The sequence below is a fragment of the Sarcophilus harrisii genome, chromosome 1, assembly GCF_902635505.1.
Source record: "Sarcophilus harrisii chromosome 1, mSarHar1.11, whole genome shotgun sequence".
Classification (NCBI taxonomy): domain Eukaryota; kingdom Metazoa; phylum Chordata; class Mammalia; order Dasyuromorphia; family Dasyuridae; genus Sarcophilus; species Sarcophilus harrisii.
The window spans coordinates 662,276,364-662,299,257 of record NC_045426.1 but is presented as its reverse complement, the minus strand read 5'-3'; the positions used below and the strand labels follow the sequence as shown (position 1 = coordinate 662,299,257).

Below are 22,894 nucleotides of genomic sequence, written 5' to 3'. Positions count from 1 at the left end.
CAGGATCCAAAAAGATCTGGACAGACTAGAATGATGGACTGAATCTGCAAGATAAAACTCATCAGGGACAAATGGAAGATCCTACTTCCAGGTTAAATAAAGGAGCCCCACAAATACTAAAGGCTGAGCTGGGGTCAGATAACAGCTCTTAAGAAAAAGATCCAGGAGTCTTAGTGATATATAAATGTAGACGGTCATTGGGTGACGTGGTAGACAAAAAAGGCCTCACAGGATCTTTGATGTCATTAAGATGTCATCTGGTACTCTAGGTACCCCGTTTTAGGAAGGACAATGATAAGCTAGAATTCTTCCAGATAAAGGTGATTGGGACGTTTAGGGGATCAGTTTAAGGAAGGAAGGAAGGATGTTTACCTTAAAGAACGAGGAAGGACTTTGGAGTGTTTTCCTAGATCTAAAGACCCACCAAGTGAAAAATAGATTAGATCTGGGGATTACAGGGCAATAAGAGCGCCAGCTGGAAGGTGACTGTTGTTGTTGCTCAACCTACAAGCTGGACGATCATCAACAAGCATTTAGGAGGCACCTGCTACATGCCCAGGGCAGGGCAGAGGGGGCTCCTTTTCTGGCCGGGGAGTCAGCCCAACTGCTCTCTGAGCCCTTTAGGCCTTAGGACCATATAAAGCTGTGCCAGCCAAGGTAAGCCGGAGGAATAAAGCCTTGGGGTAAAACTCCTGTGGTCTAAGACCAAGCAACTGTGGCCTCTGCAAGTCTGCTGGACATCCTATGTGGGTTCCTCTGTGGCTGCAAACAACCCAGGCTTTGTCTCCAAGAATCAGGTTGGCTTTTTTGGACCAGTTCCAGTAGGAAAAGGGGCTGCCAGGCCCTAGAGGGCCCAGGCTGAAGCCCAATGGATGCTTTATGAGCCCTCAAGGCCCACTTTTCTCCCCACCACCACAGATGAGAACATGGAGGATCAGCCAGGTGGTCCCAGCCCTCCCCAGGCTCATGTGCTGCAGACCTCATACCTGCCGGTGCATGCCCAGGCGCAGCATCACTGCCTCATTCCCCGATCCTTCACTGCTCTCCGTTCCCAGAAGGTTCTTGCTGAACTTGGGCAGGGGCATGGTGGGCTTGCAGTCTGGGTTGAACATGCTGGCAGGGGCTAACACGATGAAGGCATTGGTGACAGGACCTAGAGGGGCACCACGACACATCCTCAAACGTAGGCTCAAGGACTCGGCAACCGAAGGGTTATTCCCCCTGGGGCCGGCCCAGAACCCAACATGCTCTTGAACCAGCATCCTGTAGCAGCCACCTCAGCTTTTTCCCTTTTGGGCGGGGGAGGCTGGACGGGCAGAGGGCCCTCCCGGGTCTGGCCCATAACACCCAGCCTGGGCCTTTTCTGCTTTCTTAGCCTGAGCTGAGTGGGCCCCACCCCCACTGGCTGCCAACCTCGCAGCCTCAAGGGGCCTCAGAGATGCTCAGTCTGGTCTCCTCATTTTAAAGATGAGGACAGTCCCACAGACACCCAATGCCCAGGGGCACTGTGAATCACATGCTGGATGAGAGGAAATTCTGCTATGAAAAGAAAAGGAAAAGCCCAACTGGGAGAGGAAGCCAAAAGGAGAAAACAGGCTGTGGGGGCTCCCAGGAGCCCCAAATCCCAGGATGGGGCTTCTTCACCTACATAAGGTCCTGGGCCCCAGACAGGCTGGGGACATCTGAGTCACCGGGACATTCAGGGTGTGGCTTAGCCAGTCAACACTTCCAATGACCTGAACCCTTTCTCCCCACTGCCAAAGCTGCACCAGAGGATGCCCAGCCAGATGCAGGAGGGTTTCCCAGGCACAGAAGAATCGAACTGCCTGAGGGGAGGCCTGGACAGGTCCCAAGAAGCTCTCCCCACCTGGCTGAAGGGGGCTGGAATTGGGGGCCCAGTGCCTCTCTAAGCCCATCATTAATCTTGACTTAGGGGACCCTGGCGGGTCTCTGAGAACTTTCCTCTATGACCTTCTCCATTTCATTCTCTACATTTACAATCGTGATTCTTCCACAGGGCCCCAGGACATAGATTGGTGATGGCAGGAATCGACACATTAAGGACCGCCTGGGCCTTCCAGGCAGTGGAAGAAGGTGAGTCTAAGGGCTCTGCCATTGGGCATTGATGCTCCCGGCTCCACTCATCCTTCTCTTTGGAGATCACTACTCACAGGTCAGGCAGCGTTACAAAAAGGCAATTAGCCAAGAGCTCTTTGGGGTCTTAGGAGAGGAAATGAGCCCAATAAATCCCGTAAGTAAATGGCTGCTGAAGCCTGGGTGAGTGTAGGGCAGTCTCCTAGTGCCAAGAGGAACTCTCATATTCACTGGGATGGATGGGAGAGTGTGACACTAGAGGGGCATAAACTGGGCTCAGATCCCCCTGCAGCTCTAAGTCCCCACTCCAAGGCTGCAGACAATGGACACACCTTCACTCTGCGCCTCCTGGGGTACACCGGGAGGCCACATCCCAAGCCCCAGTCCTGCTCAGAGCTGTGCGGTGAGCAGAGAGGGAAGCTCTGTCGTCTGCAGCATAAAACCCAGGGGGAACAAAAGGCAGAGAGTCTAAAGCTGTGTCCATGGAGGAAGAGGGAACTTCCAGACAGGGTGGGGAGGGAGGGCCCTTTGGGAAAAGACCTACACCTGGGCCTGGATAGGTCACACCTCAGGCTATATGGGTGCAGGAACACAAGAGACACAAGCAAACTTCCTGAACAGACAGACCCAAACAGGCCCCAGAGCTGCGGGAGCCAACCCTGGTTTCCAGGGCCTTCGAGGCCCAAGTCTTTCTTTAAAGACAAGAGACCTTATGCTTTCACATACTTCCCTTTCCCCAAATCCCCCTGCCCTCACCCAGCAAACCCTCTCAACAAAAATAAAACCAACAAAAGAAAAAAGTTTGGCAGAACTAAGCAACACATTAACTGAGTTAGCAAGAACAGCCATGTTCTGCACACTGCTCCAGTGAAGGGAGGAAGGTGTCTCTCTTTCATCTATTCTTTGTCAGGTGTTTAGTTTTTTCAAGGGGTACAAGAAAGTTCAAAAAAGAAAAATATAAATTAGAAAAACCTGCCATGCAGCACTTTAGGGTAGAGTGAGCAGAGTGAAGGGCAAGAAGATTCCCTACACTTGTGTAGTGTGATTCCTAAATCACAAAATAGTAATAATTAACAAAGGGGTTTTGAAATGTTTAGTCTGAAGGAGGGACAGAAGCAGCTACACCCAAAGAAAGAACACTAGGAAATGAATGTAAACTGCTTGAATTTTTGTTCTTCTTCCCGGGTTATTTATACCTTCTGAATCCAATTCTCCCTGAGCAACAAGAGAACTGGTTGGTTCTGCACACATATATTGTATCTAGGATATAACTGTAACCTATTTAACATGTATAGGACTGCTTGCCATCTGGGGGAGGGGAAAAATCGGAACAGAAGTGAGTGCAAGGGATAATGTTGTAAAAAATTACCCAGGCATAGGCTCTGTCAATAAAGTTATTAAATAAAGAAAAAAAAGAAATGTTTAGTCTGGAAAAATTTTTTTAAACAGAAGTGTAATCCTGTAGTGATAGTTTATGTGGGAAGAGTCATGGAAGGATAGGCACACTGATACACTGTTGGTGGAGCTGTATAGTGGCACAAAAACCAATGTGGAATTAGGCAAATGAAGCAACTAATATGTCCTTATCTTTGAACCACAGAGCCTGTTACTGGGCTCCTGTCCCTAAGGAAGCCATCGGTAAGAAGAAAGTCACCATGTGCACCATTATTATTAACAGCAGCACTTTTTGGGATAACAAAGAAGTGGAAGCAAAGCGATGCCATCAATGGGGAGCAGCTACGTGGTCCATGAATGCAATGTGATGTTACTGTGCTCTGAGAAGTGAGGAACAGAGAAGCACGGAAAGATCTCTATGAACTGATGCAGTGTCAAATAAGCAGAGCCAAGAAACAACCTACACAGCGACTACAAAAATGGAAGTGAAAGGAACGACTGAAACAAAGCTGAATTAACAAAAGTTACAGAACTTGAATGAAGGGAAAAGAGAGGAATCCCCAAACTGCCCCTCTGCTCCCTGACTGGGAGGGTCACAGGATACAACTGCACATGGTTTCATATTTTTTTCAATGTACTGTCCAACTGTGCCAGAGGATTTTTTTCTCTCTCAAAAATACTTTTTGTTCTATGGGAGGGCTCTCTGGGAAGCAGGGGAGGGGCACGTGGGATAGTTATGATGACAAATAGAAGATATCATTAAAAACTTATTTAAAAAAATAAGCCTGGTCTTCCTTTCTGCACTAGGTTTCACGCACAGAGACAGAAAACATCTGTTTGAGAATGCTGAGAAAACAATTTCTTAGCTTACAAGGAAGCTGGCTCCCCATCCCAGGACCCCAGGTAAAGGCTCAGCTCCAACCACCTCCTTTCCTGGCTGCGTCCGTGCCCCTGGAAGGTGGGCAGCGAGTGCTACGAGCTGTTCTGTGGTCAGGACCCCCCCCCTTACCTTTGTGGCTCACGGTCCGAATGCACTGCTTGCTCTGGATATCCCACAGCCTCACTGTTTCATCATGGGAGCCTGACAGCAACAGGCTGCCGTCTGCTGACACCGAGAGACATGTTACCTGGTTCCTAGGGACAGAGGGACAGAGAAGTGTATCTTTGTTCTGAGGAAATAGAATGAATGACAGACACGGTGAGTGGCAAAGGAGAAGCCCCTGCCCTTCCCTTCACCCAGCCTACTGCCCATGACTTTATGCATGAGCATATGGAAGCCACCTCCCCTGCGTCAGCCCCCTCACCGGTGTCCTTTGAATAACTTTCCATTCTCCTGTTCAGTGCGGAAGGTCTTCTCTCTCTGCCCAGGCTACAGGGGTCAAGCAAGAAGGAAAGGGAATAGGATGAGGTACAGGAGGGGCCCAGGTCACAAAGAAACTATCTGTATAACAGGCATTTGGAGAGCTCCTTAAAGTTTGTAAAGGACACTCCATCCATGACTGGCCCCTAGAAGCCTCACAACAGCCCTAGGAGGCAAGTGCTACAGGTAATGTTATACCCACTGAACAGATGAGTAAACCGAGGCAAAAGAAGTGCCTTAGCTTTTGGCACGACTTGCCAAAGCTAAGAGTCAAGGTCAGGTTTTAAAGCCAGGTCTTTCTGACTCTAAGCCCAACATTGTTTTCACTGTACACCACACCAGGGAAGATGGAGACCGCAGAGGCCTCCTTGCTGCTGCTCCTTGGGCAACACTGATGTGATATTGTGAGCTCTGGTCAGAAGGGAAATGGGCCAGCGAATTTTGACTTGGCTGCAAGTGGGGCATGTGTGTATATATGGGGGAGAAGAGGGTGATGTGTATGTGGGGAGGAGGGGGTGATGTGTGTATGGGGGAGGAGGGGATGATGTGTGTATGGGGGAGGAGGGGGTGATGTGTATGTGTATGAGGGGAGGAGGGGGGATGTGTGTGTATGGGGAGAAGGGGGTGATGTGTATGTGTATGAGGGGAGGAGGGGGTGATGTGTGTGTATGGGGAGAAGAGGGGGTGATGTGTATGTGAGGGGGAGGAGGGGGTGATGTGTGTGTATGGGGAGAAGAGGGGGTGATGTGTATGTGAGGGGGAAGAGAGGGTGATATGTGTGTATGGGGGAGGAGGGGGTGATGTGTGCAGCCAGGAAAAAACCCCTGGGGAGATCAGCCAAGATGAGTCCCAAGCCCACATAATTCTAGGAGCAGGAGGGAACTGAAGGCCTGGTGGCTTCTTCCCCCAAATACTCACCCAAGAGAAAAGGTCAACCTGGAACACAGATCCGTCGCTGCCCCCGCAGAACAGATGGTATTCAGCCAAGTCCATAGTCACAGACAGGATGGCCATGTCAAAGAGAACCGAGAGAAGCAGTTCCCCGGAAGAGATCTCCCACAGCTGGGGGAGACAGACGGAGGACAAGACCATGTAGCCGCGCAGCTGATGTGCAGGCTAAGAGCAGACACTAAACTATCCGGTGTCCTGAGACTGAGAACTGGAAGGAGACTTGAATATACTGTCTAATCCAACCCCACGGATGGCAGGGACTTACTCAGGGTCAGGTGGGCAGTAAAGCAGCAGACTCAGGACTCACACCCAGCTCCTGACGCCAAAGGGCCAGTTCCAAAGGTGCCCACCACACATTAAGAGCAGCGCACGAGGTTTTCCCTTCCCATTCCATTGCCACAAGGGACAAACAAGCTAGGAGGGGCAGGAGTCCTCTTCCATCCCAGGCAGGACCTGGGCCAGGCTTCTCCCCTCCTGTGTAGCTCTCGGGAAGAGGACAGGGATGAAGGCGGACTGAAAGGCCACTGTATCCGTGGCGCTCTGAGTTTGCATCGCCCAAGTACTATTTCTTTCTTTAAATAATTTGTTATTTGATTTGTGAGCCTTTGTTCAAACTGTTGGGCCTCAGTTTCCTCCTCCGCAAATTGGCAATATGATAGGGTTGGAGAAGGAATCATCTGAGTGCCTCCTAGTTCCGGATCCCATGACACTCAGAACTTCCACTCTAAACAAAAAAACTGCTGACAAAGCAAGAGATCTAGGTTGAGAGAGAAAGGGAAGATTAATAACAGCCAACCATCGAGAGGGGAGGAGGCAGGGAACCAGGGAATCGTGCCAGCTGGCACCTGACCAAACGCCTCCCGGGCCGAGTCACTCAAGGCCCATTCCTTCCCTTTAAGCCCATTTCTAAGCTCTGCCTCAGATCCCACCAGACAACTGGAAGCAGACATTTTGCCCTCTTGCCTATCACCTTGTACAAACTAAGACTCAAATCTCTGGGAAGCCGTTTTGGATAAGGGGCCAGATCATCTCTGTGAGATGCAAGGGCAGAGGGACGAGTGGGTATTCCCAAGCAGGAAGAAGTTCAGACGAGTTAATAATGCAGCTCACCTCTGGACAAGGAGAAGCTATAAACCTACAAGGGGGATTAGGAACTCTCTGAAGGCTTCACAGCTCTTAAGAGACAGGGGATGAGAAGCCTTCTGCTACTGGCAAGATGCCATCTCTTAAAAACAAAAGCTCAAACCTGAATTGACTGCAACAAAAGCAAAAGACATCTCCTGGGACTAGACCCAGAAAGACTTTAACTCTTCGGAGATCTCAGCCTGACTAGCCGGTAGTCACCGACAGGTCAGTCAGGGCTCCAAGAGAACAGGGATTCTAGCAAAGGTCCTTGCCAGTCTTACCTTCACCGTCTGGTCCAAGGAGGCAGTGACAACTCGGGCCAAGGGCCCCCCAAAACCACAGTGCAGGTCTGTGATGGGAAGTGTATGTTGAGACCACACATGGCGGGGATCAGGCATTTTGGACTGTTCTACCTGCAACACACTAGGGGAATGGAGAGAAAAAGAAAGAGGAAGTCAACCCTGAGGAATGAGCTGCCAACTCCCACCTGGCTCAGAATGCCCAAGACAATGCCAGGTCCAGGGCTCTCCTCACCTGTGGAGGCTCCACACCAAGACCAGGCAGTCTTTGCCACCTGAGAGGAAGTGACTGCTGTCGTCCGTGAACGCCAGGCAGGAGAGGTCTTGGTAGTGGCGGTTCAGGATGGCCAGGAGGTTCCCTGTGGAAACCTGGGAAGGACACAAGTGAGACTGTGGGTCACCGAGAGAGCAAGGATGGGGATCTGTGCCAGAGAGCACAGCGGGCAGAGCCAGGCTGCTGGTGCCTGGTGGCGTCACTTGGCTTCATGAAAGCTCTTCTCCCTTCATAAATGGGAACAACTGCACCTGCAAAATCCATTCTCTGAGGCCATGATAGAGAACATACACTGTCAGGCTTAATTCTGCAGTATCCCAGTAAAATGTGAGTCCCAGTAGAATGTGAGCTACTGGAAGGCAGGGACTGCTTTTTAGCCTTTCGTAGTGTCCCGGGTGGTAAGCCTCACAGAAAGACATGGGAAGCAGAGTCAGGAGAGCTGGATCTCAGGAGGGGCATATCCCCAGAGTAGGAGGTGAACCCATCCTGCCTGCCTTCATCTTGAAATAAAGCCAACCACTCCACTGCCTCCTTTCAAAAAGATACGCCTTGCTTCAGAAATGGCAGTTATCATCAGAGCAAATCTGAGCACAGTCTGGCTGGTCTCTTTCCTCTCGGGAAGAACTCCTTGGTCTGATGGTGCCCTCTCTCTCCAAACTCACCAGCAAGCTTCTGGAGAGCCCAGACTAGTTTGACTGCCTTCTTACATCCCCAGCATGCCTTGCTCATAATAAAATAGCATGGGACTGACAGGAAAAGTCAAATTATCCTTTGAGAGTGTTTTCTCTTTATTTTTTATATACATTGCTTTATGAATCATGTTGGGAGAGAAAAATCAAGAGCAAAAGGGAAAAACTATGGGAGAGAGAAAAAAAAAAACAGAAAAAAAAATGAACATAGCATGTGTTGATTTATATTCAGTCTCCATAATTCTCTTTCTAGATGCAAATAGAATTTTCTATCTAGAGTTTATTGGGATTGCTTTGGATACTGAGAAGAACCCAATCTTTCATACTTGACCAAAGCACATTCTTGCTGTTACTGTGTACAACGTATTTCTGGCTCTGCTTGTTTCACTCAGCATCATTTCATATAATTCTTTTCAGACCTTTCTAAAATCAGCTTGTTCAGCATTTTTTATAGAACAATATTAAATATCTTCATACACTACTTGCTCAGCTATTCCCCAATGAGTAGATGAGCATCTACTCATTTTCCAATTCTTTGCTACCACAAAAAGAGCTGCTACAAACATCTTTGCACATATGGGTCCTTTTCTCTCCTTTCTGATTTTCTTGAAATTATCCCTTGAGAGTGATATGACAGTCATATGTCCTAATGGGCTTCTGGATGGGAAGACATCCCAGGAAGATATGAATTTAATCTTGTCAAAGAATGCCCACCAACTAAGGAATGACTAAACAAATTGTGGCATTATGAGTGCAACGGAATACTATTATGCTATAATAAATGATGAGCAGGCGCTGTTATCAGGAGGACACGAGTTCAAATCCAGCCTCAGACACTTCCTATCTGTGTGACTACGGACAAGTTACTAAAACCTCACAGAAGAAATTTGTAGGATGAGTTAAAAAAAAAAAACAAAAACCTAGAAAGGCTTCTATCAACTAATACAAAATGAAATTAACAGAACCAGGTGAACATTATGCACAGTAACAGCAAGATTGAAACTATGATCATGAAAGACTTTGCTATTCTGATCAATACAATACTCCAAGACAATTCCAAAGGACCCATCATAAAAAATGCTACTTCCAGAGATAAAGAACTGATCAACTCTTGAGTACAAACAGTATAATTTTTTTCATTTTATTTTCTCTTTCTCCCTCTGTAACATGGCCAGTATGGAAATGTTTTGCATGACTTCACATGTGTATTACTTGCCTCCTCAATGGGTGGGGAAGAGGTGGGAGAAAATCTATAACTCAACAATGTCAAAAACAAATAAATAGTTGAAGACCAAAACCAAAAATCTTCTCTCCAAGGAGATTAAGCCAAAGGCATCTGGATGGGTTGCCTCGGGAGACGGTTCTCTTGCCCAGGATGCTTCTTGTGGGAAGGGCTGTAGAGGGACGGCCTGTACAGGTGCCAGTGAGACTGCTGGGCCCCTGAAGCCACTACCCGTCCCTCCTGCCAAGCTGGCACCTGATCATGTCACATGTTCCCCAAATCCTTGGGCCGTGCTTACCCACTGTGACTTTTGGGAACTGCACTCTCATTAATGTGCTTCCTCCTGTAGCCAGTGGGGGAAAAACAAACAAAACCAAGAGAAGCAGCGGCAGCTTCAACAGAGCGCCCAGAGGTCAATGCACACATAAGATTCACCAAGCTGCTCTATGGGCAGCTGCCCTCAGATAACGGCCCCCCGCCTCCTCCGGCTTCCACGCATGAACAGGCTGGTTCCTGTGCCCGCAATGCTCCCCCAAACGCCGAAGCATCCCTGGGAGCTGCATGCCCGCCGCTGCCCTTGCCGGGTCAGAGGACGCAGAGCCCTTGCCCACATGCCCCCCAGCCCGGTGCCCTGCACGGAGGAGGTGCTCCATAACCACGGGCTAAAGCGAAGCCCTCTCGGGGCACCTGGTCCTGATTCCCAGAGCAGAGCCTGCCCTCTAGTGGTCACAAAATACTCCCAGAACCCTGAGAAAACAGGGCTGCAGGCGGCGGGGCAAAGGGAGCACCCAGAACAAGGCTGGGAATGACTGCCCCACAGTCAGACCCATGGGTCCCACTCCCCAGCACGGCCTCAGGCGGCGCCCGCATGAGCCCCCTCCTGGGAGGCTCCCTCGGCCCATCACCCAAGGAAGGTGCAGACTCTGCCGGGCCAACCCTCACTTCTGTGCAGAAGCCTCCCTGTCCTGGCCCCTGGTGACATCACAAGCTAAACCCGCTACTCAAAGATTTCTCCAGGAGTCTCAAATGGGCAAGGACCCTTTAACTCAGGTCCTGCTAAGAACCAGATCTATCCAAGTCCCTCGCCTCAAAGGCAGCCTTATGGCAAATCCGCATCCTGGACTGTCTCTATTATGCGGTTTTATTGGATTTAATTTGGATTGGATTACATTGGATTTATTAAGTTTGGCAAATGTTTCAAGTGCCCACAAGTGCCCAAGGTGCTGAGACCAAGTGGAGGCAGAAGGAGGTCCAGGAGACAGAGGCTGGAGTCAGGGCAGCCGGAGGGTGGCTCCTGCCTCAGACACCAGCAGGGTAGGAAGCAAGGCACAGCTTGCGGGGTCTCAGGCAGAAAATGAACAGTCAGATGAGATCATCTATGTCCACTGCTTTGCAAGTGCTGGCCAAGAGGAGGTCATCATTGCTATGTTAGCGCTGGGGGAGACAAAAACCCAGGCAGACCCTGCTCTCGGGAGGCGTGCGTGGGGGCGGGGGAGAAGAGGCCAGGGGAGCACGAGGCTGCCCAGAGCTGCAGGGAGAGAAACAACGGACAGCCCCACCGGTGGCTGCGCTTTCCCTCCAAAGTGCCTGCAATCTAGAGTGAGTGATGAGAGACGCACGTCCCCGAGCAGGTTCCTGACCCCCGAAAAAGCCAGCCAGGGAGCAGCGGGGGAAGATCGAGGGGCTACTGTGATGGCTGGCTGCACATGGACAGGGAGGTGCACCTGAATGACCCCAGGCTTCCCCTTGAAGCAAGGGGGCAGCAGTGAAGGAGTGCTTTGGGTGAGGGGGGAGAGGAGCCAGCAGAGAACAGGAAATAAGGTGGGCAGTCTCTGAAGTCATGAAGAGCAAGGATGGACATTGTTTAGGAGCCACTGCTGAGCACGTCATGTTCAAAGAGATGGAGGATGGTCACCAGAACTTGGCTGTGCCCCCACAGAAGAATTACATGGCAAACAGTCTCAATGGAAGAGGGACATAAGTAGGTGGCAATCTGCTTTATTAGAATTGCTGGCATACAGCAAGTATAACAACTGTGCTAGCACCCAGGATACCGCAGAATCAACCAGAGTCAAAAGTCCGTCTTTATTCTTGGTCTTTAGGGGTAGAAGAGAATGGGGATGAAAGAGAATCTCTGCAACCACTTTTTCCCTCGTCTACCACCAAAAGTGTGTCCCTGGCTAGCTTACTCCACCCCCTAGTCCCTCCTACAATCCTCTATACACCAACACTGAGCCAGTACAGATAGTGGAAAGGACCATTTTCCAAGTATATGCCCATAGAGTATCGTCCAATCAGAAGTTAGCCTCAAGCGCTCAGCAGTCCTGACCTCAGTGCATCCCAATAGTTTCAATCCTGTACAAGCAGGCGCTTAATATATGCTAGTTAATTGACTGACAATGGCAAATCACTTCTCTACAGGAGATAATGGTTAAGCATTATTTTTGTTAAATGAGTGCAGCCAGACCACTTCTAAGCCAGGCTCTTCACCTAATGTCTCAAAGAATAAGACATCATTCCAACCACCTTGTGCTAGATAACAAGAGCCTGCCCAATTACTAAGATTTTAGCCATGTCGGTGGCTATGTGCTATATGTGGCCACTGGACTCTGGTGTAGCCCTAAAGGAGCAGGGTATGAAGAAGTAAATCAATGCAACAAGGACAGGCTGAGAAGTGAGGCTAGAGAGCAGCAAATCTGAAAAAGATCTAGGGATATAAGAAGACCACAAACTCAGACTGAAGCCTATGATAACGGTAACCAAGAAAAACAATGCTACCTTAGGCTGCCTTAGAGGAGGACATACTGTCCACAGTGAGGGAGATGTTGGTCACACTGCTTGTATACATTCCATCTCCCACCATTAAACTAGAAGCCCAAAGGCAGGAATTGACTTTTGCCTTTCTTTATATCCCCAGCACTTAGCAGTGGCTTGTACAACACCAGGTGTTCAATAAGTGCTTCTTGCTATTCCTGGATCTAGAGTTCTGGGTGACTTCAGAACAATTCCCAAATAGAACAGGCTGCCTTTCTAGTTCCTCCTCCTAGAGGATGAATCTAGAGCTCAAAGGGACGTTAGCTCCTATCTAGTTCAACTCCTTTACTTACAAAGGGGGAATCGAGGCCCAGAGTAGTAAAATCACATATCGAGTGTTTGAGGCAGGATTTAAAGCCAGATATTTCTTTTTCATGTCCACTTCCCTAGGTTATGCCATGAAGCCTATTTTCCAAAAAATTAATTTTATTTTTAAATTTTGAATTTGGAAATACACAAAAAAGATGGACATTTCCATTGGTAAAGAACACAAAAAGTTGTATATGAAATCTGAATGTTCTTTGTCCTTTGCCTTTAAATAAATAAATAAAGGGGGTAGAGATCTGCTGTGCTTTGGGTGAGGTGGTCTGTCCTTCTTGGTCTTGCTCTGGGTCACCTGGGTCCCTAGGCTGAGCTCTACTTCATGAGGAAAGACTCCTTGGCTCTCTGGGAATCGGAACGTTGAGTGTGCAGGACCCTCTATGGCCCATATAGGGTTTGTAATTGAATGAAAGGGTTGCAAAATTATGAATTATTATCAGTAAATGTCTGATTTGTATACTTAATTTTATATGCTTATATACCTGGGTCACATAAAAACTTCTCAGACAAAAAAGGATCATGAGCAGAAAAAGTTTAAGACCACCTGCTCTAAGGCATCCGAGAATGGAGAGCTAGATTCCCCAGTTCCAGAGCTGTGGCTGCTCCCCAAGGCACTCAGGGTTCCCCCGTGGGATTCCGACCCCCTGGAACTTTCTCGGAGTAGGTCTCTGTTCCTGCCAACGCCAAAGAGAGCCTTAGAGGCTACAGGTATTTCTGGCCCATCTCTGTTCCTGCTGGCAGGCTACTGCCTTTGCTGATTCTGGCTGACTTCCTGTGTAGGTCTGGAGTAGAAGTAGCCACTTACTATATTTTCTCATTGGATTTCTGGATTATTTTTTGGTCTGGTGCAAATTTTAGGAGTTTGTTATCATAGCTGTGTGGCTAGCCTCCATTCAGCAAGCCATCTTAGCTACAATCTCCAAGCAATTTCTCTATACCAAAACCAAATGACTACTTGTTGGGGAAATGGTGGGGACAGAGGAGATTCAGGTATAAGTTAGATGAAGGCCTCTTAAGTTTCTTGCAAGTCAAAGATCTGTGACTCTCTAGGCCACCAATGACTACATTCCCCATTTTGTCCCCTTCTGTTAAGCTATGGACAACTTATTTTTTCCCAAAGGACTGCTGTCTCCCAGTGCTTTGAGTTTTTAGGATGAAAGCAATCATTGAATAAGAGATCCCCTAACAGGAAGCAGGAATGCCCTTCATAGCATCTGTGACAGAGTATCCAGTCTCTGGAGATAAGCCAAGTTCTACTTTTTTACTTTATTAAGTACATTGTAACTGATGGGAATCAAGTGGGCTGTGTGGTGTTCTGCAGAGCTATTATAACCAAGGATTGTGAGGTAGAAGAACTGAGCTCTATTGCCTATTCTCGGCTAGGCCCTGATCAAGTCAGCGGATCTCTCTTTAAACCTCAGTTTCCTCATCTATAAAAGGACACTATAAACACTAATTTGTACAACCTATTTCATAAGGTTCATTTTAAGCCTCATAAGACAACAGAAAAATGTAGCTTCTGTTCTTGCCTTGTGTCCTATGGCAATCCTAATCTAATCCTATTCTGTGTATTTTCCACCAGAAGGAGATAATAAACAATCTTTGCTCCAGCTATAGTTCACAAGGAAAAAAACCTTACATTTAATCAGGGGGATGAACTACCATCTGACAAATCCCCTTTGGAGAATCATTACCAAGTATGACAGGAGAAAAGAGGGTTCCAAAATCATGTACAAAGATGTTGGAATGAGGCACAGGGAGAGGAAGGGGAAGGGAACAGCAAATCTCTTTGTTCATGTGACACGTGCTATGAAACCTACTTACTTTAAACAAAGGAGATGCCCACTGACTAGAGAATGGCTAGAACAGTGTTGGTACAGGAAGCTAAGAAACATTCTTGTGCAGTAGGATATGAGAAATGTGGGGACTTCCATAAAAGCCTGGGCCAACTTATATAAACTGAGATGGAGTACAGTTAAGAAGATCCAGGAAAACACTAAATGGTGAGCCCAACAATAAGCAACTGAAGCTGTGAACAGGACTAAGCTTGGGCTAAGGAGAGGAGAGGAACTGGAAAGATCACAGGAGGGCAGAAAGGTCCAACAACAAAGTCCAACTTTTTTCACATGTTGGTTAGTTTTATTAAACAACTGTCTCCTATGTTCTAAGGGATAGCTTCTCTTTTGTAGTAGGGAACTACTTTGGGAAATGAAGGTAATATAAAAAATATATTTAGCAATTTTCTAAAAGCCTAATTTTCTCATATTAGTGGACTACCATGGAAAGAATATTAAAAATAATTAACAAAAATTAATATAACATTTTAATAATAGCCTGTGTTATATAATTAAGAATTTATTGCTCACCCATGACAATGTTGTATGTTATTTTGCAGTTGTCTGTTGTTCTGTTACATAGACTAAAACTAAAAACTAGCTATAGATAATTTGCAGATGTGAATACTGACCAACACTCACCCACCCCTTCTCTGCAGGTAAACTTAGTATTCACAGACCCCAGATTAATACTTGAACCTCAAGACCCCAAAACTAACTAGAAAGCCCCCAAAGAGAAGCAGTTGGTGACACTGTGCTTAGAGTACTACACCTGGAATCAGGAACACTTGATTCCAAATCTGTGCTCAAATACTTACTAGTTGGGTGATCCTTGGCAAGTCACTTAAAATTGTTTCAGTTTCCTCAACTGTCCTTAACAATAAGATTAATAATAGCACCTACCTCCCAGAGTTGTTGTAAAGATCAAACCAGATAGCATTTCTAAAAAATACTTAGTACAGTGTCTGGCACACAGTAGGGACTACATAAATGCTTTCTTTTCCCCCACCCTCAACAGAGAAAGTACAAACCAAAGGGTCAGACATTTGGACAGCAATGGAAAAGGCAGGAGTTTTGTCCTTGATTTTGGCCCAGGAGGATGGAGGTCTCAAATTATAGTGCCAACACAAGGCCAGATAATTCTGTCACTGAAAACAGTATTGATCCGGCCTGGGGAGAGGGTTTCCGCTCCTTACCTCCCATAAGTATATGCTCTCTGCAATGCCAGCCAGGACGTAGAGGCCATTAGGAGACGCAGTCAGACACGTCACCAGTCCGGGGCATACGATCTTCTGTTGAAGCTGATCCTGTGGGGAATACAACACAGGTGGGGGTGCCGTTGAGCTGAGGGAGAAACTTATTTTCCTTTGCCTCTCCTGAGGCAAGGCCACCTTCTGCTGAAATGGATGAATGGCAGGCGGGAAGCCTAGAAGACCAGGCCAGGATGCTCCAGAGTGGACAGGGGAGGGGGGGAACCAGGGGACGGGGGAGGAGAGCATGCTCCTGGCCCCTCCCAAAGACCACAATTCCTATCTGAAAAGAGACAAATGGGCTTGGGGGGGGGGGGGGGGGGGGGGGGGGGGGGGGGGGGGGGGGGGGGGGGGGGGGGGAATTGTCCTTGTCACACAAACACTTCTCAGAATGTCTGCTGGGTCTACACTTCTTATAATAGTGAGAAAGGCAAAGTAGACACATAAATGGTTACCCTTGGAAGTCAGCAGAAATCTAGGTTAAATTTGGTGTCCAAAGACCCCCAGTTGGCAGCTTTGAGCAAGTCCCTTAAATTTACTGAGTCTCAGCTTCTTTATCTATAGCAGCACATGAATTAATGAATGGAAAAACATTTATTAAGTGTTTACTATGTGCCAGGAGCTACCCATAGGTCATAAATATAGATTGACATTCTAGTAGAGACAACACATAATGGCGAGCTACAAAGGGAGTGGGGGGCAAAGGTTACTTCCCAGGGCGCAGAGGGCAGGTGGCCTGGTTGGGAGATGGCCTGGAATAGTACTTTGGAGACACTGTGTGTGTGGGAGTGGGGGGTGGGCTTGTTTTCACACAAACTGAAGGTCTATGGCAACCCTGTACTGAGCAAGTCTGTTGGTGTCACTTTTCCAACAGTATGTGCTCACATCCATGTCTCTGCATCACATCTTTGGTAATTCTTACACTATTTCAAATGTTTTATTATAATATCTCAGATCAGTGATCTTTGATTTTAATTGTTTTGAGGACCCTACTAACTGCATCCATATAAGATGTGTTCTGACTCTCTGACTAGCTGTCTCTGTCCCCCAAGCCCTCATTCCCTGAGAAACATTTATATTGAAATCAGACCAATTAATAATGCTACAATGGCATTTGTGTTCAAGTGAAAGGAAGAGTCAATCAATGTGGCAAACTTCATTGATGTCTTATTTTAAGAAATTGCCATAACCACCATCCTGAACAGTCAGCTCACCTCAACAGTCATCAACCTCAAGACAATTCTCAACCAGCAAAAAGATTACAATTTGCTGGCAATAGTGGATGGGCTTTTTGGGCAATAATAGTATTTTTAAATTAAGGCTTTGTACATTGTTTTTTAGACTCAAAAGTACTGCACACTTAACAGACTACGGTATAGTGTGCCATTTAAGTAATGTACCTGAATTATTGTCACCACCCCTATCTTCATCTCTCCAAACGATGTTACATTTATCATGGGGAATGGAATGCTAAAGAAGGAAATCAAAAGATCATTGGAATAATAGGAAAGTTTAGTCTGGGAGTACAAAATAAAGCAAGGCAGTAACTAGTAACAGTTTTGTCAAGACAAGTTGCTGGTCAAAACAAACACATGGATATCAACACATGGCCAATATCAAAATCAAAATGATCATATACTTCGCAGCCAAATGTAGAGAAGTTCTATACAGTCAATTAAAATGAGATCTGGAGCTGACTGTGACTCAGATCATGAGAGTCTTCTTGCAAAATTTGGACTTAAATTGAAGAAATCAAGGAAAACCATCAGGCCATATAGCTATGACCTACATGGCATTTCTTATAAAGTAGAAGTGATGAATAAATTTAAGGGATTAGAATTGATAGAGTATCTGAAGAATTATGGACAGACGTTTGGAGTATTATACAAAAGGTTAGGAACAAAAAAAGAAAAAGAATAGTAAAAAAGCAAAATTACTTCTGATGAGGCTTTACAAAATGATGAAAGAAAAAAAGGGAAAGATATACCCAAATTGCAGAGAATAGCAAGAAAAGATAAGAAAGTTTTCTTAAATGAACAGTGCAAAAAAATAGAAGGAAACAATAATCTTTTTAAAAAATGAAGTCATTAAAGTAATTTTTCATGCAAAAATGGATATGATCAAAACCAAAACTGGTAGGGATTTAATAGAAGCAGAAGAAATGGCAACAGTGTTTTAAATAAAGGCCTCATTTCTAAAATATAGAGAGAATTGACTCAAATTTATAAGAATGCAAGCCATTCCCCGATTGATAAACGGTAAAAGGATATGAACAGACAAGTTTCAAATGAAGAAATTAAAGTCATTTCTTTTCATATGAAAAAATGCTCTAAATCACTATCGATTAGAGAAATGCAAATTAAGACAACTCTGAGATGTCGTTTCATACCTCAGATTAGCTAAGATGATAGGAAAAAATAAGATAAATACTGGAAGGGATGTAGGAAAACTAGGACACTGATACATTATTGGTAAAGTTGCGAACAGATCCAGCTATTCTGGAGAACAATTTGGAACTATGTCCAAATTATGCATACCCGCTGATGCAACAGTGTCTCTACTGGGCTTATATTCCAAAGAGATCATAAAAGAGGAAAAGAAAATCACATGTGCAAAAATGTAGCAGTTCTTTTTGTAGTGCCAAGGAACTGGAAATTGAGTGGATGCCCATTAGTTGGGTAAGGGCTGAACAATTATAGTATATGAATGTAATGGAATATTATTGTCCTATAAGAAATGATAAGGAGACTGATTTCAGAAAAACCTGGAAAGTCTTACATACACTGATGCTAAATAGTGTAGTGAGCAGAACAAAGAGTACATTGTACATGGTAACAAGATTATATGATTAACTGTGATAGACTTGCTCTTTTCAACAGTGAGGTAATTCAAGGCAATTCCAATTGACTTGGATGAAAAGTACCCACCCACATCCAGAGAAAGAATATGGAGATCAAATGTGGATCTAATTTTTTTTTTTTTGTATAGCATGATGAATATGTAAATATGTTTAGAAGATTTACAAGTTTAACCTATATCAGATTGCTGTGTTGGAAAAGGTGGAGGGAGAAAAATCTGGAACATAAGGTTTTAAAAGAAAACAATTTTTGCATGTATTTGCAAAAATAAAATACTATTAAAATTTTTTAAATTAAAAAAAAAAAAAGAAATGTCAAGAACACACAAAAGAATTAGACAAGAAAGACCTTGTATTCACTGATAACCAGGACCTTGGCACCGCAAACAATAAGGCTAGTGGAGGTGATAGAATTCCATTTGAGCTATTTAAAATCCTAAAAGATGGTGTTAAAGGATTGTAGAGAGCTGCATTCAATCCTAAAGAAGGGCAACGCCCTGGAATATTTAAATTACCAAATAATGGTGTTCATTTCAAAGGTAATGCTTATTCTGCAAGATAAGCTTCAGCAACAAGTGAATCAAGAATTACCAAAGTATAGACTAGTTTTTGAAGAAGCAGAGGAACTAGAGACCAAATTGTCAACATTCACTAGGTTATAGAAAAAGCAAGGGAGTACCAGAAAAACATCTTCATCAATTATATTAAAGGTTTTGACTGTATGAGTTCATAACAAAATATACACATCCTCAAAGCGATGGGAATGCCATATGATCTTTGTCTTCTGAGGAACCTGTATGTAGATCAAGAAGCAAGTCAGAACAAACATAAATGGACTGGAAAGAAGCATACAAGGCTGTATGTTGTCCCCTTATTTAACTTCTGTGCAGAGTACATCATAAAAAATGTTAGGCTAGATGAATTAAAAGCCAGAATTAAGGTTGTTGGGAGAAATATCGACAATCTCAGAGATTATCACAGATGATATCACTGTGATGGTAGAAAGTGAAGAGGAATCAAGAAGCTTCTTAATGGGTATGAAAGAGTTAAGTGTAAAAGTTGGCTTGAAGGTAAACATACCCCCCCCCCCCAAAAAAAAAAAAACCATGGCAAATGTCCCATCATTTCCTGTCAAAGATAGGGAGAATGGAAGCAGTTTCAGATTTTACATTCTTGGACTCAAAGATTACGGCAAACAGAGTCTGCAGCAATTAAATTAAAAGACAGTTGCTTCTTGGAAGAAAACTACTGCAAATCTATCTGGGCAGCATGCTAAAAAGCAGAGATGTCGCCCTGCTGACAAAGATCCATATAGTCAAAGCTATGGTTTTTCCAGTAGTAATGTATGGACCGTGAAAGTTGGACTATAAAAAAAGCTGAATGATTGAAGAACTAATGCTTTCAAATTGTGATGCTGGAAGAAACTTGACAGCAAAGAGATCACATCAGTCAATCAAATCAGTCAATACTTAAATTAATTTAAGCTAACATTGGAAGGACAAATACTGAAGCTTAAATACTTAGAGCACTTAATGTGAAGGCAGGAATTTTTGGAAAAGATACTGATGGTGGGCAAGATTGAAGGCAAAAAAGGGACAGTAAGAGGATGAGATAGATAGACCAACGTAGTGATAACCTATCCTCTTACTAGAATAAGTAAAAAGGGTTAGTTTTAGGTCCATGGAATCACAAAGAGATTACAATAACAAAGCCAGTTAAGTATAAACTGGATAAACACTGGGAGGAGAACCTCTCAGAACTCCAGAGGGAAGCATTAAAGAAAGCAATGAGTACTTTTAAAAGCTAAGTGACTATTGTTCTATTGAATAGAGTAAAAGGTTAACCCTAAACTGGCCTTTTCCTTGTTCAAAATCCCAATAAATGTTCTCTCACATTGCTTTGTGGGGCAGAAATGTCCAAGGATATGAGGTGACTCTGTTAATTTGGGTATTTTTCTCCCCAAAAGAATACCCGAACTTGGAAAATTGTTAATTAATAACTTTCTGACACAATTCCGCTTAATATTGTTATTTCAACACAACTATAATCTCTATTTCCAAAGAACTTATAGTCTATTGAAAAGATATGGATATGAAAATAAAATGGTGTGATGGAAGGAAAGTAAATTTTTTTAAAGTGGTCTCTATACACTCAAACAAATACCTTAGGAGAAATTTGAGGAGGGAAACATTTTAAGAAAAGGAGATAAGGGGAGATATATGTGTATGAAAAACATTAAATAGTATGAAATAAGACTGGTGGTGGCTGTCATGCTGGGGAAAGACATCCTAAGGGTTATGTATTTTGTCCTACTGCCCAAGAAGGCCAGATCTATGCAAAAGATGATTTTGAAGAAAGGAAAACTGGAGAAACTTAACTAGAGATTTTATTAGATTATATTCCAGCAAAACGCTGGGGCAATTTGCTTTGGGGTTTTATTTTGGTCTCCATTTTTCTAGCAATTACTTTGTCTATGTTTTGTGTTGGCTTGGACGCGCACAGCCCCAAACCTGTGAACGCATTAATATGCTTAATGGAGCGTCATCCACAAGATTTGACTCTGGATAGATTTTGTACGAGAGGAGCTTTTTCTCGGTAATTGCCACCAGAGTATCTCATCTCTGTCTTGTTTGCACATCCGTGCTTTCATGCCGTGTCCCTCATTAGGCTGCCGTCTCCCTGAAAAGAGGAACCATGTTTTTTTTTTTTTGCCTATTTTTCTATCCTCAATGCACGGTTAGTGCCGGGCACGTGGTAGAGGCTTAAATGTTCAGTTACGGGCTGATTAGTCTCAGTCCTCCATCCCTAGCCCCAAAATGTGGCCCCCTCCAGCTGAACGCTTGGAGAGCAGAAACTTTTCCCTCTTTTTCTTTTCTATCCCCAGCACCGCAGTATAATAGATCTCTGATCAATACATATCGATTGGCTGGCGGCCAGAAGAGCCCTCGAAGGTCACCCAGTCCAATACTCCGCTCCCTCCTCGGAAGGGATTAGGAATTGAGGCGCAGAGAAGGGGAATCATTAGCCCAACGTTATCCAGGTGGCGAGAGGGCACAGGACCGGGAAGGAGGGAATTTTAAGAGGGCAGCGAAGAATGGAAGGGGAAGAGGGCAGGGATGGGGAAACACATGGGGGAGGAGGAGCACATACGGGGGGGGGGGGGAGAAGAGAACGCACGGGGGGGGCAAAGACGTAACCAATGGGAGCCTCGGGCCGGCTCAGCCACGCCCCTCCCCCTTTTTCTCTCCCCCTCCCCCACCTCTCTCAAAGGAAGGCCACGCGTTCTTCCCTCTACCCATCCCACCTACGAGGGAACCAGGGGCCGAGCTCTGGCCTCTCCTCGCCCAACCCCTCTCCCGTCTCTTCCCAGTCTGGCTTCGCGCGCCGGGCCACCCGGACCGAACTTTTTCAGCCCACCGTGGGCCTCTCCCCTCCCCGCGGCCGCTCTCGCGCGCTCCCGCCCCGCGCGCCTGCGCACACCTTTCGCTGCAGCTCCCAGGCGCAGATGTAGTTCTTGCCGAGCTGTCCCGCTAGCAGGTGCTCGCCGTTGAGCAACGCGAGGCTGCGGGGCCCGGTCTGCCCGCCGCGGTACGTGTGGAGGCTGGTGCCCGAGTGCAGCTCCCACACCGCGCAGTTCCATAGCTGGCCCGCCGAATCCGTACACACCGCTACCTCCACGGGCGCCGCCATCTTTGTCTCCGGACACTAGCCCCAACCCCCTTGCCCGCGCGGCGCGGTGATTAGTCGAAACTAGTCCCGCCCCCTCGCTCTGGTTGGAGCGGGAGTGGATGCGTGAGAACGCAACGCCCTCTACAGGGAGGGAGGACCTAGTGATTTCGGCTCATTCCCGGCTGCCTCGCTGCACTCTCCGGTGAGACGTGATGCACGTGGGAGTGAGCTTCTCGCTCTCAGTAACTGGGTGGCCGCAGATCAGAGCCCTAACTTCTCCGGGCTTCAGTTTCCTATTAAAGTGAGGGAGGGGGAGGACTACCGAGCTCCCAGCTCTCCAATTCCCGAGGTTACACAGGATCGGAGCCACCATTGGTTAGGAAGCCGGAGCCCGCCATCTTTTCGCAAAACGCCTCCTCTCACCTTCTTGCTATGCAAATTTCCACGGCAAATTTAATTTAGAATTCACGTAATTTGCATTTAAATCTCGAAGATTCGCCGTTGCTGGGTCCCTCCCATTCTAGAATTTGTGTCTTAAGTAAACCTGGTCTCTAGAATCGTGTTTTAAAGTTTAATCTTCATTATTAAATTTTCTACACCACTTTCTTTCTTCAATTTAGGTGATTAGCAGCAAAAAAATAACAATAACTTCTAAAAGTCCTGAAAAGTCTCTCCCCTTTCTGATATTCCCCGTTCTAAGGGCCTTCAAAATCCGACTCTGATTCTAAATGAAATAAAT

At 45.9% G+C, this 22,894-nt stretch overlaps 1 protein-coding gene across 1 annotated transcript in view; it reads right to left on the bottom strand.

Moving 5' to 3' along the window:
- The window catches only part of WDR18 (WD repeat domain 18), a 31,900-nt gene extending 9,703 nt beyond the window's left edge, over nucleotides 1-22,197 (bottom strand). The window contains exons 1-8 of the mRNA XM_023498706.2: nucleotides 21,967-22,197; nucleotides 15,576-15,686; nucleotides 7,460-7,593; nucleotides 7,207-7,348; nucleotides 5,768-5,911; nucleotides 4,794-4,858; nucleotides 4,499-4,623; nucleotides 987-1,153 (exon numbers count right to left, since the gene is read on the bottom strand). Coding sequence (XP_023354474.1) covers nucleotides 987-1,153; nucleotides 4,499-4,623; nucleotides 4,794-4,858; nucleotides 5,768-5,911; nucleotides 7,207-7,348; nucleotides 7,460-7,593; nucleotides 15,576-15,686; nucleotides 21,967-22,176 — 1,098 coding nt within the window. The 5' untranslated portion in view covers nucleotides 22,177-22,197. The remainder of the gene's footprint in view (nucleotides 1-986; nucleotides 1,154-4,498; nucleotides 4,624-4,793; nucleotides 4,859-5,767; nucleotides 5,912-7,206; nucleotides 7,349-7,459; nucleotides 7,594-15,575; nucleotides 15,687-21,966) is intronic.
- Between the last annotated feature and the right edge of the window lie 697 nt (nucleotides 22,198-22,894).